This window comes from Aquarana catesbeiana, linkage group LG07 (assembly GCF_042186555.1).
Source record: "Aquarana catesbeiana isolate 2022-GZ linkage group LG07, ASM4218655v1, whole genome shotgun sequence".
In the NCBI taxonomy this organism is placed as follows: Eukaryota; Metazoa; Chordata; class Amphibia; order Anura; family Ranidae; genus Aquarana; species Aquarana catesbeiana.
The window spans coordinates 99,046,731-99,064,093 of record NC_133330.1 but is presented as its reverse complement, the minus strand read 5'-3'; the positions used below and the strand labels follow the sequence as shown (position 1 = coordinate 99,064,093).

The following is a 17,363-nucleotide window of genomic DNA, read 5'->3' as shown; positions in this document are numbered from 1 at the left end:
CTGCAGCAGCGCAGACAAACAGAGCATACCAAAACTTCAAAATTTGGTCACAAAAGTTTTGATTACCCCAGAGCATGTTAGGGTTAAGGTAGAACTACAGGCAAAACCTTTTTTTACATTTTTTTTTTTTTTTTTGGTTAGAGCAAGGGAGGGTTATAAGCTATCAGGTTTTTTTTTTTCTTGCCATCTGTGTACCATTGCTGAGATTTCCCTTCACTTCCTGTCCCATAGCCAAACAGGAAGTGAGAGGAAATCTCTGCAAATTAAGGGAATTCCTTGAGGAGCCCCAGGTCACCAGAACTTGTGTCCCCATTGGAAGATTTCCCCTCTATTACTTATCTGGGGAAAACCCCAAATTTGGGATTTTCTTTTTACCTTCACTTTCAATGATAATGGTAAATAGGACAAATAGAGAGGGTGAATCTCCTTAACAGGGGCACAGACAGCAATAAAAACTGACAGGTTCTAATCCCTCTCTACTCTATCCAAAACTAAAAAATATGTTTTGCCTTTAGTTATACTTTAATGTTACAGGTTATTTAAAATTGTAGTTAAAGTAGAAATCTGGCCTCCTATTAGAAAAAAAATGTGCTGCAGTACTTTAAGCGGTAGTAAAGTCTGCTTTTTTTATTTATACCTACAGGTAAGCTTCTAATAAGGCTTACCTGTAGGTAAAGTAAATATCTCTTATACATACACTGTTTAGGAGTTATGTACTTTAGTAGCAGCCAGTGATATTGTAGGCGCATGCGCACTGTGCTCCCAAAGTACAGTATGCCGCTCCCTGAGAGAGCTGTTCTGCAGCTGTGACTCCTGCGTGCATGCACGAGAGTCATGTCATAGCGGTTCGGTCATTTAAACGGCACCCATGGACCCCAAAGAAAGACTAGGAGAAGCCCTGTCACTGGTGACAGCGCGCCAATAGATGGCTTCGTTTTAAGGTAAGTCTGTCATAATGTGCTGGTATGCAATGATATTAGTTACCTGTAATGAAGTATACAGGCTAATGGTTGCTGAAGAAATGTTTTGTCCTGTGATGACCAGTCCTCTTCACAGATTTGAACACCCAGAGCTGTGGGGGATTAATCGTTTTGGGTCTAAAGTTGGCCATACACTGTTGGAACTTCAACCAGTTCCTGAGGAACCGGACAATATTCACTTAGTGGGTGGCCCTTTCAGCCCAAATCTGCCAGACATCCTTCAATTTAGAATCTGAAGAAGCCAGATGGAAAGTTGGTGGCCGAACAGAGGCTGCATCCTGTCAGATGTAGTCTCTTTTCTGGTATTTTGACAGCTTATGGGTGCCGACTGTTGAAATACATTAGGAGCAGCGGGACATTTGTAAGCCTGCATGGAGGATTTGGTTCGATTTTTTTTTTTTCAGCTTGCAGGCTGAACGAAAAAAATCTATAGGTGTATGGCAAGCTTAACACTGCAGTGTATTGAAGAAGCTTCTGACTGCTTGCCCCCTCCTTCCCTCTTCTTCACTGACAAAAATCTATTTAATGATTTCACTGATTGTTACACAGTCTGTGAGTGGAGGAGGGGTGGATGAATGACAGAATGTGTTACATTCAATGAAATCAATAAATGGACTTTTTTTCACTGGAGGAGAGGGTAGCAGGGGGTGGGCTGTCATTGGGTGCTTCTGAAATACATTAGGATCAAAGTTTTTTAACCCCCACAGCTCTGAAACCTCAGAGCTGTGAAGAGAACTTGGTATAACAGGACAGAAGATTTTGTTAGGAACCATCAGTCTGCAGGATGTGGGACATGCTTCATTAAAAGTAGGTTATGTCACTGCAGCAGTGGGTTAAAAAAAAATACTTGAAGGTTAAATTAAAAGTTCATCTGCACTTAATTTCCTCTTGGTCCTTCTGCAAATACTTGTTGAGCCTGCAATAATGCTGCACTGCTTCTGAATTCAGAACAGAATTGCCACTGTTATGTGGACTTGTGCCTCCTTGCACTACATTATGATGGGACAATATTGCTGCATACCTTATCAATTGAAATTAAAGCAATTTTTTGTCTCTTGAAGTAAAAGATACAGAACATATTCAGAAAGGTGTTAATTAGTAGAACTTTGTTTCTAACAAATGTTTTAAATCTGAAAGGCCTGACGGACTGCAGGGGTGTGTAAAGTAAGGCCAGTCTTGTTTGCCATATCCTTCAATGACTCTGACAGCTCCTCGATTTAAAGGAACTTTAAGATTGAGGAAGATACAGACAATGGCATGGTAAACAGAGGCAAGCATATAGAGTACACAAACTGTCCACTCTGCCCCTCTCAAGGCCTGCTTTCTAGCTTCCTTGTCACCTCCTCCCATGCTCACCTCCAGGACTTCTCCAGAATCTCATCTTCTGGAACTCCTTACCCCAATCTGTCTGTCTACCTCATCCTCTGTCTGCCCTGAAAACTCATGCCTTTTAAGAAGCCTGTCCTGCCTCCATCTAAAAAATTTACTTCTACCTTCTCATCAGCTTATCCATTACAATTACCTTTTGTACCACTTGCCCTTCCCCTTTAGATTGTAAACGCATAAGCAGGACCCCCCTAATCCTCTTGTCTTGTAACTGTAGTCTCCGTTTATATTTTGCACATAAATCCTGTATAATAATAATAATAATATAAATACACACATAATCACTCTTAGACATCATGCCATATATACATAGCATATATCAGTGTTTCCCAAACTTTTTCTGTCTTGCGGTGCACCAAAAAGGTCTAAAAAGTGTTAACAATTTTTGTGGTGAAGAACTTCTTTATTTTTACATATATATTTAGTTTTACTTTCGCTTGCTTCCTTGCTTTCCATTTAACAGATTTGCTTTCAGAGTTCCAGACTTGATTAAGTATTTCTCCATCGCTAAACAATGAACAAACTTTATTTATAAAACTGTGAATTCTAGGCCTCCTTCCACTATCTCAGCGCTAAAGATATATCAGGTTTCATGAAATATGTAGAGCTTCCACAAGTGCAACAATAAATGTCATCATTGTGTAACATTAACCACTTCAATACCAGGCACTTAGACACCTTCCTGCCCAAGCCAATTTTAAGCTTTCAGCGCTGTCGCAATTTGAATGACAATTGTGCGGTCATACAACACTGTACCCAAACAAATTTTTTTATCATTTTGTTCCCACAAATGGATCTTTCTTTTGGTGGTATTTGATCACCTCTTCGGTTTTTATTTTTTGCGCAACAAATAAAAAAAGACCGAAAATTTTGAAAAAAAGTTTTCCTTTGTTTCTGTTAAAAATTTTTGTAAATAAGTACGTTTTCTTCAATGATATGGCTGCACTGACGGCACTGATAAGGCGGCACTGATGGGTACCGATGAGGTGGCACTGATGATGGGCACTGATAGGCGGCACTGATGGGCACTCATAGGTGGCACTGATGGGCACTCATAGGTGGCACTGATGGGCACTCATAGGTGGCACTGATGGGTACTTATGGGTGGCACTGATGGGTACTTATGGGTGGCACTGATAGGTGGGCACGGATGGGCACTGATAAGTGGCACTGTTGACACTGATGGGTGGCACTGTTGACACTGGTGGCACTGATGACATTGATGGGTGGCATTGCTAGGCATCACTGCTTTATAATGGTGTCAGTCAGTGCCCATTTGTGGGCACTGATTGGCACAGATTGGGCAAAGACTGGGCACATTGGGCATATGTGGATGGCCATGGAGTACATACCTGGCCATCCATATGTTGCCCGTTTCCCTGGTGGTCCTGGCGGCTTTCCTGGAGATCTAGTGCGGGCATCCGAGGGGGGGCTGCGCTGATAAACAAACAGCGCAGACCCCCCTGTCAGGAGAGCCGCCGATCGGCTCTCCTCTACTCTCGTCTGTCAGAAGCGAGTGAGGAAAAGCCGATCAACGGCTTTTCCTATTGACATCGTGATCAGCCGTGATTGGACACGGCTGATCACGTGGTAAAGAACCTCCGCCGGAGGCTCTTTACCAAGATCAGTGGAGCGGTGTGTCAGATTGACACACCGCTCCACCGATCGCCGCGATGTGCGCCCCCACGGGCACGCGGCGGCTGTTATCCTGAAGGACGTCATATGACATCCACTCAGGATAACTGAACCACCGCCCGGGCCGTCAATCTGCTATAGGCTGGGCGGGAAGTGGTTAATAAAACAGCTGCCGCTTAAAATGCAAACACATCAAAAGAGATAATAATAATAATAAAAATTCCACAAGTCCAGCTCAGGTGCCTATGATTATTACAGCAGCGCTACTATCATAAAGTTTTATGATCAGCTTTCATGTATATGGCACACACAAGGAATAAGCAGTTGACAGATGATGTGAAAAAGTCCCAGAAACCTCAGATGGTGATCTTGCTATGTTACAAAATTAAATGCCCCACACCGAAGTCCGTGCATCACACTCCCCTTCGGGGTTCACACTCACCAGAGGGATGGATATATCAGGCATGGATTAGTAAACCACGGCTATCCTCAGCATCAAGGAAGTTGTTGCAGCATATCATAAGATCTCCACCGGTTCTCGGACAAAAAAAAGCTCCAATAGTGAAATTCTGTTTTCTCTCTTAGTTTATTATTTTCCATGCAAGGTCATCTGTCAAAACAGCTTGAAACTATGCAAATGGGCGAGTGTTCCTCACAACACAGGGATAGTGCGACTCGCGTTCTATGGGAAGCAGCGTCCACTGCTTGCTTCCTGGCTTGTCTCTTTTTGGTCGTGGAACGCACTCATCACGTCCAGTCGTCGTAAGGTCACGCCCTGACTAGTTTTGTCATTACGACTTCCTCTGAGGGCGTTATTTATAAGCATCAAAGTTGGGATGGAGCTGTCTCTATTATATAATTTGAGCGATCGAGTTCTCCCGAGAAGTCTTGCGTTACGAAAGGAACCAATGAATGACAGGTTGACAGAGATTGCGTTTTTATATATGTTACTTTTTTTTCTTTCGCGACATTGATTTACCATTTCAATTTTTTGATATGTTCAATGTTTCAAAAAGCTAGCAATTTTTAAATATTTTTTAAAACTCCCACAGCACATCTGCAAATCTCACGCGCCGTGGCACAGTTTGAGAATAACTGGCATTAATACATGAATAAATACACTACAGGTGTAAATATATTGGTATTCATGCCTTAATGAAAGAACCTACTTGCTTGTTATTGCTTTCATGTTTAGAGATATTGTTCTTTTTAGTAGGATGTTTTGTAGAAGTCCGCTAACAACATTTTGACAGGGAATCTTCAGATTATATCCTATTACAGAAAGCCTAATGCCCCGTACACGGTCGGATTTTCAGACGGAAAATGTGTGATAGGACCTTGTTGTCAGAAATTCCGACCATGTGTAGGCTCCATCACACATTTTCCATCGGATTTTCCGACACACAAAGTTTGAGAGCAGGCTATAAAATTTTCCAACAACAAAATCCGTTTCGGAATTTCCGATCGTGTGTACACAAATCCTATGCACAAAGTGCCACCCATGCTCAGAATAAATATAGAGATGAAAGCTATTGGCTACTGCCCCGTTTATAGTCCAGACGTACGTGTTTTACATCACCGCGTTCAGAATGATCGGATTTTCCGACAACTTTGTGTGACCGTGTGTATGCAAGACAAGTCTGAGCCAACATCCGTCGGAAAAAATCCTAGGATTTTGTTGTCGAAATGTCCGATCAATGTCTGACCGTGTGTACGGGGCATTACACTCACTGTCTATTGTATATCCTACACATGATATACTGTAAACAGTAGCATAATAACATATTTACATTTGTCTGTCATGTTTGCTTTGTCCTGTATATGCAAACCAGGATTCTGCAATAGTCTATTTTTATTAGAAATCCTGAAAATATAGACTAGAGCATTTACACCATGGATATTGGTGGTAAATATTGTGATCTGGATACAATTGCTGAAAAAAAAATTATTACTCAATATGCTTTCCAGTGTTTATAATATGTAGTATACTGCTTTTGATTTTAGGCCACTCTCGTTCTCAAGAAGGTTTTTCTCGTGTCTCTCGTTGGAAATGGTGGGCCCAGCAAATGAAGGAAGTGCCTTGGCTTTTGTTTTCCTATCCAGGTTAGATGTTTACTATACCTACAGTGAACTCGTTTAATTTCTTCTGATTTTAGGGAAGAATGAAAAGTCCTTTTTACTCCACAGTCCTATCCAGTACCCGAGACCAGTCCTACTCAACCTTTCCAAAGGCCAAGACACTTTAATCAGGCAAAACACTTGAATCTCGTTTCTGAATCATTTAGTTGAAGAAATATAGTCCAGACCTTGATTTAGGCTCAATAGACCATTAACGTGGGCCAATATTTAAAAAAATAAGAGCTACAGAATAAAAATTAGGAGTGTTAGAAATCCCCAAGCACCACATTGATAGGGGAGTAGTGACAGCGGTATCGCTACTCCTGAGGCCAGCACAAACTAGCAGGAACCGGCAGGCCTGGAAGGATCCCAGGGATGCCAGTGCAGTGACAGCTCAGCCAAGTAAACAAAGAGCATCAGCAAAGGAAGACTTCCACCTCTGGCTTCCTCCGCTGAGCTCTGCATGAGATGATGTCATCAGTCAGAACCCAGAAAAGAAGTGAGTAGAGGAAGTCTTCTTTTACTCTTTGCTCTTTGTTTACAAATGGCAGCAGTGATCGTCTGTACTATCACTGGAGTAGCATCCCTCCAGAGGATACCTGAGCCTGTCATTACATCTGTCTGGAGAAAGATAAGTAAAGAAGAACAGTGAGAGAGGGATGAGTCTTCCAGGTATTGAGTACCAGTGCCCCCCTCCCCCACTGACTGAATGGTAGTGCCTCCAATCTTTCCCCACTAAACACCAGGACTCCCGATCTCCCCTCACTTAGCACCAGGAGACCATCTCTCTTGACTAAGCACCAGTGCCCCTTGTCCCACCACTGAGCACCAGGGCCCCCCTTGGTCCTGATCACCCACTGTGTTAGTTCATAACCAAAGCATAGTAAACTGTGTATTATGCTTCAGTTTATGAATGAACAGAAAGCCACTCCGCACAGAGCACTTCTTATTCGTTCACTGTCCAGTGCAGTTGAGGCTGCAGAGAAAGAGACTGGGGAATCTGTCCTCTGTGCCTTTATTTGTGTCAAAAGTGAGACATCAGGGGTCTGTTTTAGACCTCTATCTCACCAAAGCCCCCCAACAGGACTCCTAAAAAAATAATATATTTTTTTTTTAAATAATAAAAATAAAAAAATAATGACACCGTCCACTGCTCTACTGATACCAATCTGTTCCCTACTGACTAGGGATGAGCTTCGTGTTCGAGTCGAACCCATGTTCGACTCGAACATCGGCTGTTCGCCCGTTCGCCGAATTGCGAACGATATGGGCCGTTCGCGCCAAATTCGTGTGGCGCGTCACGGCCCATAATTCACTGCGGCATGGCAGTGCATTGCTTGCTGATGATTGGCCAAGCATGCACTATGACCCGCATGCTTGGCCAATCACAGCGCCGCCTGAACAAAGAGCCATAATTGGCCAAAGCCAAGGAGGCTTTGGCCAATTATGGCTCAGGGGATTTAGTACACGCCCCACACTATATAAGGCCGCCTGCACGGCGGCCCTGTGTAGTGTGTGTTCCGGCGTTCATTGAGAGAGAGAGAGAGAGACAGACAGTGTCATTTGATTTGAGTTAGATAGATTAGGCAGAACAGTCAGTCAGTTAGCTGCACTTACAGTGTATTGTGTATATATATGCATCCCAGGTGTTGCATATATATATATACACTGTATTCAGTTTAGCTAGATCCGTTCCTGTTATCTTCTAGACTATTTACATTTAGTGCAGTGCGTCCTGCTCACAGTGTTCAGCTAGATCCGTTCCTGTTATCTTCCTACTGACAGGCAGGCTTGTCTGGTTACAGTATATAAAGCTACCTGAAGAAAATTACTGGTGTTCTATTTGATCCTATTAGTACCACGGTCAGGCAGCTAGACTATTTACATTTAGTACAGTGCGTCCTGCTCACAGTGTTCAGCTAGATCCGTTCCTGTTATCTTCCTACTGACAGGCAGGCTTGTCTGGTTACAGTATATAAAGCTACCTGAAGAAAATTACTGGTGTTCTATTTGATCCTATTAGTACCACGGTCAGGCAGCTAGACTATTTACATTTAGTACAGTGCGTCCTGCTCACAGTGTTCAGCTAGATCCGTTCCTGTTATCTTCCTACTGACAGGCAGGCTTGTCTGGTTACAGTATATAAAGCTACCTGAAGAAAATTACTGGTGTTCTATTTGATCCTATTAGTACCACGGTCAGGCAGCTAGACTATTTACATTTAGTACAGTGCGTCCTGCTCACAGTGTTCAGCTAGATCCGTTCCTGTTATCTTCCTACTGACAGGCAGGCTTGTCTGGTTACAGTATATAAAGCTACCTGAAGAAAATGACTGGTGTTCTATCCCAGCTTAGTGCAGCTACAGGCCATTAGTATGTCTGGAAGGCCAAGAAGGAGAGGCAGACAGTCACAAGCCAATAAGAGAGGGCAAGCAGGCTCTGTGTCTAGTGCTGGTCGTGGAGACGGTGCATCCTCATCAGCACGTGGCCATGGGACACGCTGGGCCTTTTTTTCGGCAGCTGGCCGTGTTGAGCCGCAACATGCGGAAGACTTGGTCGAGTGGATGACCAAGCCGTCCTCATCCTCCTCATCCTCTCTCACCCATGCCCAGGGTGCTTTGTCTGGCAAAGCAGCGGCCTCTTCCCTCAGCTCAATGTCATCAGTGACTCCTTCCCTAGCTCCACCATGTCCTCATAAGGATTCCCTCGAACTGTTTGACCACAGTGTTGGGTACATGCTCCAGGAGGATGCCCAGCGTTTGGAAGGCTCTGATGATGATACTGAGCTCGATGAAGGCAGTAACATGAGCACGGACAGAGGGGGTGCCCAAGAAGGACAGCAATCTGGCAGTCATGCTCCCCCTGCTGCAGCATACTGCCAGGTTTGCTCCAGTGATGAGGAGGGAGGGGATGATGAGGTCACTGACTCAACGTGGGTGCCTGATAGGAGAGAGGAGGAGGAGGAGGCGGCACATCACCAACGAGGCAGGATGCCCTCCAGGGGCCAGCCTAAGGGCAGCACATTGACTGCATCACACCCCAAAGCTCCACATGTGCAGGGCGCTGCAGTCTCTGCGCGTTATTCAAAAAGTTCTGTGGTGTGGGCCTTTTTTGAGACGAGTGCATCAGATCGCACCGCTGCTATTTGCAACATATGTCTCAAGCGTATCTCACGTGGCCAAAACATCTCCCGCTTGGGTACCACATGCTTGACCAGACATATGTTGACCTGCCATGCAGTTCGTTGGCAAGCGTATCTAAAAGACCCACACCAAAGAACAAAGAGGATCTCTCCTTGCTCCTCATCAGCTGAGATTTCCAACCCCACTAGACCTCCAGTCCTCTCTGAGACCTGCAGTGAGAGGAATGAAGGTGTAGAATTAGGTGTGTCACAGCCAAGTACTTGTGGGCAATCTGCTTTTGGTACACCGACGTCAGATTGTACCAGGCAAATTTCCCTGCCCCAGCTGCTGCACCGCCGAAAGAAGTTTGCTCCCAGCCATCCACATGCCCAGCAGTTGAATGCTAGCTTGGCAAAATTGCTAGCACTTCAACTGCTGCCTTTTCAGTTGGTAGACTCTGCCCCCTTCCGTGAGTTTGTGGAATGTGCGGTTCCTCAGTGGCAGGTACCCAAACGCCACTTTTTCTCACGGAAGGCGATTCCGGCTCTCTACCGGCATGTGGAAGGCAATGTCCATGCCTCGCTGGACAGGGCGGTCAGCGGTAAGGTGCATATTACCGCTGACTCATGGTCCAGCAGGCATGGACAGGGACGTTACCTAAGTTTCACGGCACATTGGGTGACTCTGCTGGCAGCTGGGAAGGATGCAGGACAAGGTGCAGTAGTGTTGGAGGTTGTTCCGCCACCACGCCTCCAAAATGCTGATTGTGACACACCTCTCTCCTCCACCCCCTCCTCTTCTTCTTCCTCCATGGCCTCTTCCTCGGAACCAGCGGTGCTTCGTAGTCGTTCAAGGGGCTACGCAAGTACGCAGGCCAAAAGATGCCATGCGGTGCTTGAGCTGGTGTGCTTGGGGGACAGGAGCCACACTGGGGCAGAGGTTCTGTCAGCTCTGCAGGGGAAGGTTCAGAGGTGGTTGACGCCACGCCAACTTAAGGCAGGAATGGTGGTTTGCGACAATGGCACCAACCTCCTCTCTGCCCTCCGACAGGGACAAATGACCCATGTGCCCTGTTTGGCTCACGTCCTTAACTTGGTGGTGCAGCGGTTCTTGGGCAGGTACCCGGGCTTACAGGATGTCCTGAGGCAGACCAGGAAAGTCTGTGTGCATTTCCGCCGGTCATATAATGCCAGTGCTCGGCTGACGGACCTCCAAAAGGAGTTTAACCTGCCCAAGAACCGCCTAATCTGTGACATGCCCACCAGGTGGAACTCAACGTTGGCCATGCTGCAGCGGCTGCACACGCAGCAGAGGGCCATCAATGAGTACCTGTGTGACTATGGCACCAGGACAGGGTCAGGGGAGCTTGGTTTTTTTTCCCCACACCAGTGGGCCATGATCAGGGATGCATGCACTGTCCTGTCACCATTCGAGGAGGCCACGAGGATGGTGAGCAGTGACAGTGCATGCATCAGTGACACTGTCCCCCTTGTCCACCTGTTGGAGCACACGCTGCGTGGAATAATGGACAGGGCACTTGAGGCAGAACAGAGGCAGGAAGAGGAGGACTTCCTTAGCTCTCAAGGCCCCCTTTATCCAGACAGTGTTCCTGCGTGCCCGCCGATCACACAGGAAGAGGACGAGGAGGAGGAGGAGGAGGAGGAAGATTGTGTCAGTATGGAGGTGGAGCCTGGCACTCAGCATCAGCAGCAGTCTTTAAGGGATCAGTCCCAAGAAACACATGGACTTGTACGTGGCTGGGAGGAGGTGGCTGCGGACGTTGTCGTCCTTAGTGACCCAGAGGACTCCGGACCGAATGCCTCAGCAAACCTACGCTGCATGGCCTCCCTGATCCTGCAAAGCCTGCGTAAGGATCCTCGTATTCGTGGTATCAAGGAGAAGGACCAATACTGGCTGGCAACCCTCCTTGATCCACGTTACAAGGGTAAGGTTGCGGACCTTATCTTGCCATCGCAGAGGGAGCAGAGGATGAAACATCTTCGGGAGGCCTTGCAGAAAGGTCTGTGCAATGCGTTCCCAGAGACTGGGAGGTTACAAACTCCTGTTTCTGGACAACGTGTTGCTGAGGCTTCGGTCAGTCAAAGAAGGAGCGGTGGAGAAGGTGGCCGTCTGACCGATGCGTTCAGACAATTTTTTGGTCCGCAGCCCCAAGGTATGATCGGTTCCAGCAACCATCGCCAGCGTCTGTTTTACATGGTGCAGGAATACCTAGGGGCAAGATCAGACTTGGACACCTTTCCCACCGAAAATCCTCTGGGTTACTGGGTCTTGAGGATGGATCACTGGCCAGAGCTTGCACAGTATGCAATTGAGCTACTGGCCTGTCCTGCATCCAGCGTTCTTTTGGAACGCACATTCAGTGCTGCTGGAGGCGTGGTAACCGATCACAGGGTGCGTCTGTCCACCGACTCGGTCGATCGGCTGACCTTCATAAAAATGAATGAGTCTTGGATCACCACCAGCTACCAAGCACCTGATGCTGATGTAACCGAATAATTTTTTTTGAAATCTCAGATCCCTTCAAAGACTGCCTATGCTGATGCTGAGTGACTATCCCTGAGTAATTATCCTCTTCCTCCTCAATCATCACGCTGATAGCTTGTAAGAACATTTTTGGTTCTGGGCGCCACCACCAGTGCCTAAGGCACAATTTTTCAGCCCCTGTTTAACAGGGGCGTGTTAATTACAATTTTTGATGTAATACTTTGCAGCAGGGCTCATTCCTGCATTCCAACTAGAGTGTCTGTGAGGGGTTGCAGTGTTGTGGCACCAGCACCAGTGCCTAAGGCCCAATTTTTCTGCCCCTGTCTAACAGGGGCGTGTAATTACAATTTTTGATGCAATACTTTGCAGCAGGGCTCGTTCCTGCGTTCCAACTAGAGTGTCTGTGAGGGGTTGCAGTGTTGTGGCACCAGCACCAGTGCCTAAGGCCCAATTTTTCTGCCCCTGTCTAACAGGGGCGTGTAATTACAATTTTTGATGCAATACTTTGCAGCAGGGCTCGTTCCTGCGTTCCAACTAGAGTGTCTGTGAGGGGTTGCAGTGTTGTGGCACCAGCACCAGTGCCTAAGGCCCAATTTTTCTGCCCCTGTCTAACAGGGGCGTGTAATTACAATTTTTGATGCAATACTTTGCAGCAGGGCTCGTTCCTGCGTTCCAACTAGAGTGTCTGTAAGGGGTTGCAGTGTTGTGGCACCAGCACCAGTGCCTAAGGCCTAATTTTTCAGCTCCTGTTCAACAGGGGCATGTAATTACAATTCTTGATCTAATATTTCACAGCAGGGCCCTGTGAGGGCTTACAGTGTTGTGGCCACAGCAACACCTAAGGCCCAAATTTCTGCTGAGTATATAGGGCAGGACCCTACTTTCAAACATCTAACTTACAAACGACTCCTACTTGCAAACGGAAGGAGACAACAGGAAGTGAGATGAAATCTACCCCTAGGAAGGGAAATTCTCTCCTGTAAGAGTTAATATGGGAAAACAATTTCTCCTTTCCACTGATGCTTTCCAATCCTTGTTCCACAAAAAACCCAAATTTTCAAAAAACATTTTTCATTGGGACAAAAAGTGAGGTGAAATCTTCTGAAGAGGAGGAAAGACAGCAAAACAAATGTCACAGGGGTGATAACCCTTCCCTATGTTTTCCAAAAAGCTTAAAAAAGATTTTTTGGCTGGAGCTAAACGCTTTAAAAATTTACCCGTTCAAAATTACAAAGAGATTCTACTTAACAACAAACCTACAGTCCCTGTCTTGTTTGCACCGCCTGTATACTGCTGTTCAGAGTATATAGGGCCTTTCCTTATTTTAATTTGGGTGCGGGGTTCCCCTTAATATCCATACAAGACCCAAAGGGCCTGGTAATGGACTGGGGGGTACCCATGCCGTTTGTCTCACTGATTTTCATCCATATTGCCATGACCCGACATGACATTAAACCCGCAAGCAGTTTTAAATGAGATTTTTTCCTTTAAAAATGACATTTGGTGCAGGGACTGTTCTAAACACGGGAAACACGAGCCACTTTACAGGCCTACTATAGACACACCCCAGGTACGATATTTAAAGGAATATTTCACTTTTTTTTTTTACTTTAAGCATCATTAAAATCACTGCTCCCGAAAAAACGGCCGTTTTTAAAAGTTTTTTTTGCATTGATACATGTCCCCTGGGGTAGGACCCGGGTCCCCAAAACCTTTTTAGGACAATACCATGCAAATTAGCCTTTAAAATGAGCACTTTTGATTTCGAACGTTCGAGTCCCATAGACGTCAATGGGGTTCTAACGTTCGTGCGAACTTTCGGTCCGTTCGCAGGTTCTGGTGCGACCCGAACCGGGGGGTGTTCGGCTCATCCCTACTACTGACACTGTCCTTCTGGGAAGGGCGGAGAGCGGGGCACCCCAGGTGAAAGAATGTCTAACTTCACCACTGTAGATTATTATTAGTTTATTGGCATATGCTGCTCTGTGTTCCATGCATGAAGGGCAACAAACCTAATAAAGGGTCTTGAGGATATTAGTTATGAGGAAAGGTTGCGCGCACTGAACTTATTCTCTCTGGAGAAGAGACGCTTGAGAGGGGATATGATTTCAATTTACAAATACCGTACTGGTGACCCCACAATGGGGATAAAACTTTATCGCGGAAGGGAGTTTAACAACACTCGTGGCCACTCATTAAAATTAGAAGAAAAGCGGTTTAACCTTAAACTACGTAGAGGGTTATTTACTGTAAGGGCGGCAAGGATGTGGAATCCCCTTCCACAGGCGGTGGTCTCAGCAGGGGGCATCGATAGTTTCAAGAAACTATTAGATAAGCACCTGAATGACCGCAACATACAGGGATATACAAGGTAATACTGACATATAATCACACACATAGGTTGGACTTGTGTCTTTTTTCGACCTCACCTACTATGTAACTATGTCGTTTACTAATTATTATTATTAGCACATGGTGGTGGAAAATATAACCCACAAAGTTTCCCCAACTTTGGGTCAAGACCCATCGGTTGCATGCCATGGCTTTGAGCCATCTTTGTGCTCTAATTAGCTTCTTTTACAGTGGCCTGCTGCATGATTATTTTCTTAGGTTGAAAAGAAAGCTGTCAGGGTGCCAGTAATGGAAAAATATTGCCTCATAAGTGTACTATTGATATCGGACAGTTAAAGCCAGCAACCACCTGGAGCTCTTGGAACAGGATCATTGAGCAAACAGAGGAGAACATATTAATGTGAGCAGGGTCATACAGGGATTTTACCACTATAAATCTGGTCATAAATATCTGGTGTTCAAGGCTAAATTGTGTTTTAGCCAGCCGACAGGCACACAGACAGAGTCGCTTGTATCTGTAGGTTTTTTTGCCAAGTGAAGCAAAAAACAATCACTTTATATGTTTGTTTGGTAAAGCTCATGCCTCATGCACACAGAACTTAAATGCCGCTATTACAGGGGTTTCACATTTTTTTTCTCTCAGTGTCTAATAAGGATGAGCTCAGGCGTGTTCCCAACCCGCACGTGCAGAGCCCGCCAGGAAGTCTGCACTGCACAACGCTAATCAGAAGCAGTGAGACATTTTCCTGATCCGCGGCTGCAGAGACATTCTGTTAGCCTACGGGAACATGCACACATAGGCGTTTTAGAAGAGGAGTGTTTGGAGGCTGAAAAAAACCCCATCACCTGCGTGTTAAAGAGAGTAGCTTTTGGACAGAAAAAAACCTTTGACGCGTCTAAAAGCATGTAAGCTCTACTAAACGATAGGCGGATTTTGTGCTTGATCATTCATTCCAATGGGCAGAATAAATTAATATATAGGCCAATGGAATCCATGAACAGTCAAACAATCCAGGGGAGGAAAAAAATGTCCTGTGTGCATGAGGTCTAAAAATGTAAACAAGAACACTGAAAGCATAAATTTTAAGTGGATGTAAACCTACCTTAATTTTACCTAAGCATAAATATCTGCAGTGTTTTTTTATCTCTCCCCAAAGCCATGAGTCCTGTATGTTTCTGCTGTTTCGTTCCTCTGTTATCAGCATGATAACTTCTGACAAGTTCTCTGAGACTGGAGATAAAAGCAGCTGAAAATTTGTGTCGTGGGAGGTTGCTATAACTAGATTAGCAGAGAGCTTGTCTTGTCACAGCATAGCTCTGAAAGTTTATTCGTTCTACCTATCTTGAGGGGGGGTTGTGTGCCTTTCCTCCAATCAGCTGTCTCCTAGTGTAAGCCAAGACTACACTCCCAGTGCTGAATGAGGAAGTGAAAATTCTAACACTGTGTAAGAATTATAAAGTATATAGCAAGATGAAGAGAGCAGATATACATGTAAAACTTATGTAGGGAGATTTGTTTAATGTATGTGTATCATCTGAGTCTGTTCACTTCACTGGGTATATGTGAGGATTTACAATTGTGCTCACAACTTTTCATAACCTGGCAGAATTTATGATTTCTTGGCCATTTTTCAGAGAATATGAATAACACAAAAACATTTCTTTCACTCATGGTTAGTGTTTGGCTGAAGCCATTTTTTCAACTTTCATACTTTTTCAAAGTAGTTTTGGTATATCCTCTTTGGAGTATTCTAGACCTCAGTAGTCCCAGCTTCTTTTGAAATTGTTCTTCAGTAGAACAATTCCGTTTGATACGCAGGTATTGTGAATACGGTATGTTCCTGATTAATGGCTGCGGGTGTGCACTTGCATGGAGTATGATATTTCCCTCAGTGGGCTTCCTTTAAAGGGATGTGCTAGCCTCCCATATGTGTGTATGTGTGTGTGTATATGTATTTATTTATTTTTTACATATATAATTTGTTGTGCTTATAAGATTTCATACCCTGGCAGAATTTTATGATTTCTTGGCCATTTTTCAGAGAATATGAATGATGGCACAAAAACATTTCTTTCACTCATGGTTAGTGTTTGGCTGAAGCCATTTATTATCAATCAACTGTGTTTACTCTTTTTAAATCATAATAGCAACAGAAACTACCCAAATTACCCTGATCAAAAGTTTACATACCCTGGTGACACGATGGCTCACTTTATATATAATATTGTGCTGGGACCTGAGGCATGGTTTATTAGTACTGCAGCACTAAGAGCTGTGTTTTTAAAGCTCTGTTCTGGCAAGGAGTACAGCTTAGGTAAGTGTAAAATATTCTATTGCACCTACTTCCTGCACAACTTTAATTTGTGACTTCAGGACCATGACATGCACCAATTTTCGCTAACTTTGAAAGCCCCATCACAATTAGCTGTACATACCTTGGTTATCTTTTAACATTTCTGAGGTGGTAGTGTAGCAGAGTGCCCCTTTACATGCCTTGTGCAGATAGAAGTGTGGGCTCTCACAAGCCCCTGAATGCACGAACATGCCCAAGGGGGTATAAATTGCTCGTTCCTCTGCTCCCTGGTGCTCATAGAGACCACGTCTCATGAGACAGCAGTGGCTGGGCATGTGAGCTGTCACCAGGTGACTGGTCCTCCTACTTTAATCCTGGCATAATGGCTGCCTGGTTTTAGTACACGAGCACATAGCTTTCTTTCCAACTCCTGTGGCTACATAGAGCACTGTGCCAGCTATGCCCAGAGTGCTAAGCCTAAAGGGGGGTGCTCTTGTGCATGCAGAAACACTGCAAGGCTGTCCTCTGTGTTGTACGTTGTATTGTGTTATATACATATCTATTTGCCACTTCTCTTAGCATTGTTGGTTTTCACTCTGCATCTAATTTGAAGTTAAAGCCACCCTCTGTCTGATCATTCAGCTGAATATGAATCCCGTTACATTACATTTAGAATCTAAGAACAGCATCGACCATGGTGATTGGAAAGGTGATAATCCACAAGGAAGCAGGCAGCCTATCACCCCTGCAAAGATGACCCCTTATTCCTGTTGCAACAGGTTCCCAAGTACACAGGGCAAGGGCAGAACTTGAATGATTGGATCAAGTTGTTGGGGGGTCTGATCCTATCATATGAGATCTTGCCTTCTCAGTAGGCAGAACTGGCCTGGAAAAGGGGCCAAGTAGATTGTCTTGGCTGGGGTGATACAGATGAAGGAAGGCCCAATTTGTAGATGGACTGTAGTCTGACAA

General features: G+C 45.1%; 1 protein-coding gene across 1 annotated transcript in view; it reads left to right on the top strand.

Annotated features, from left to right (window-relative positions):
- SUN2 (Sad1 and UNC84 domain containing 2) overlaps positions 1-17,363 on the top strand; it is a gene marked incomplete in the record, with an annotated part of 201,639 nt that overhangs the window by 38,059 nt on the left and 146,217 nt on the right. Inside the window, 1 exon segment of the mRNA XM_073592532.1 lies at positions 6,006-6,104. Within this exon segment, the coding sequence (XP_073448633.1) occupies positions 6,006-6,104 (99 nt within the window).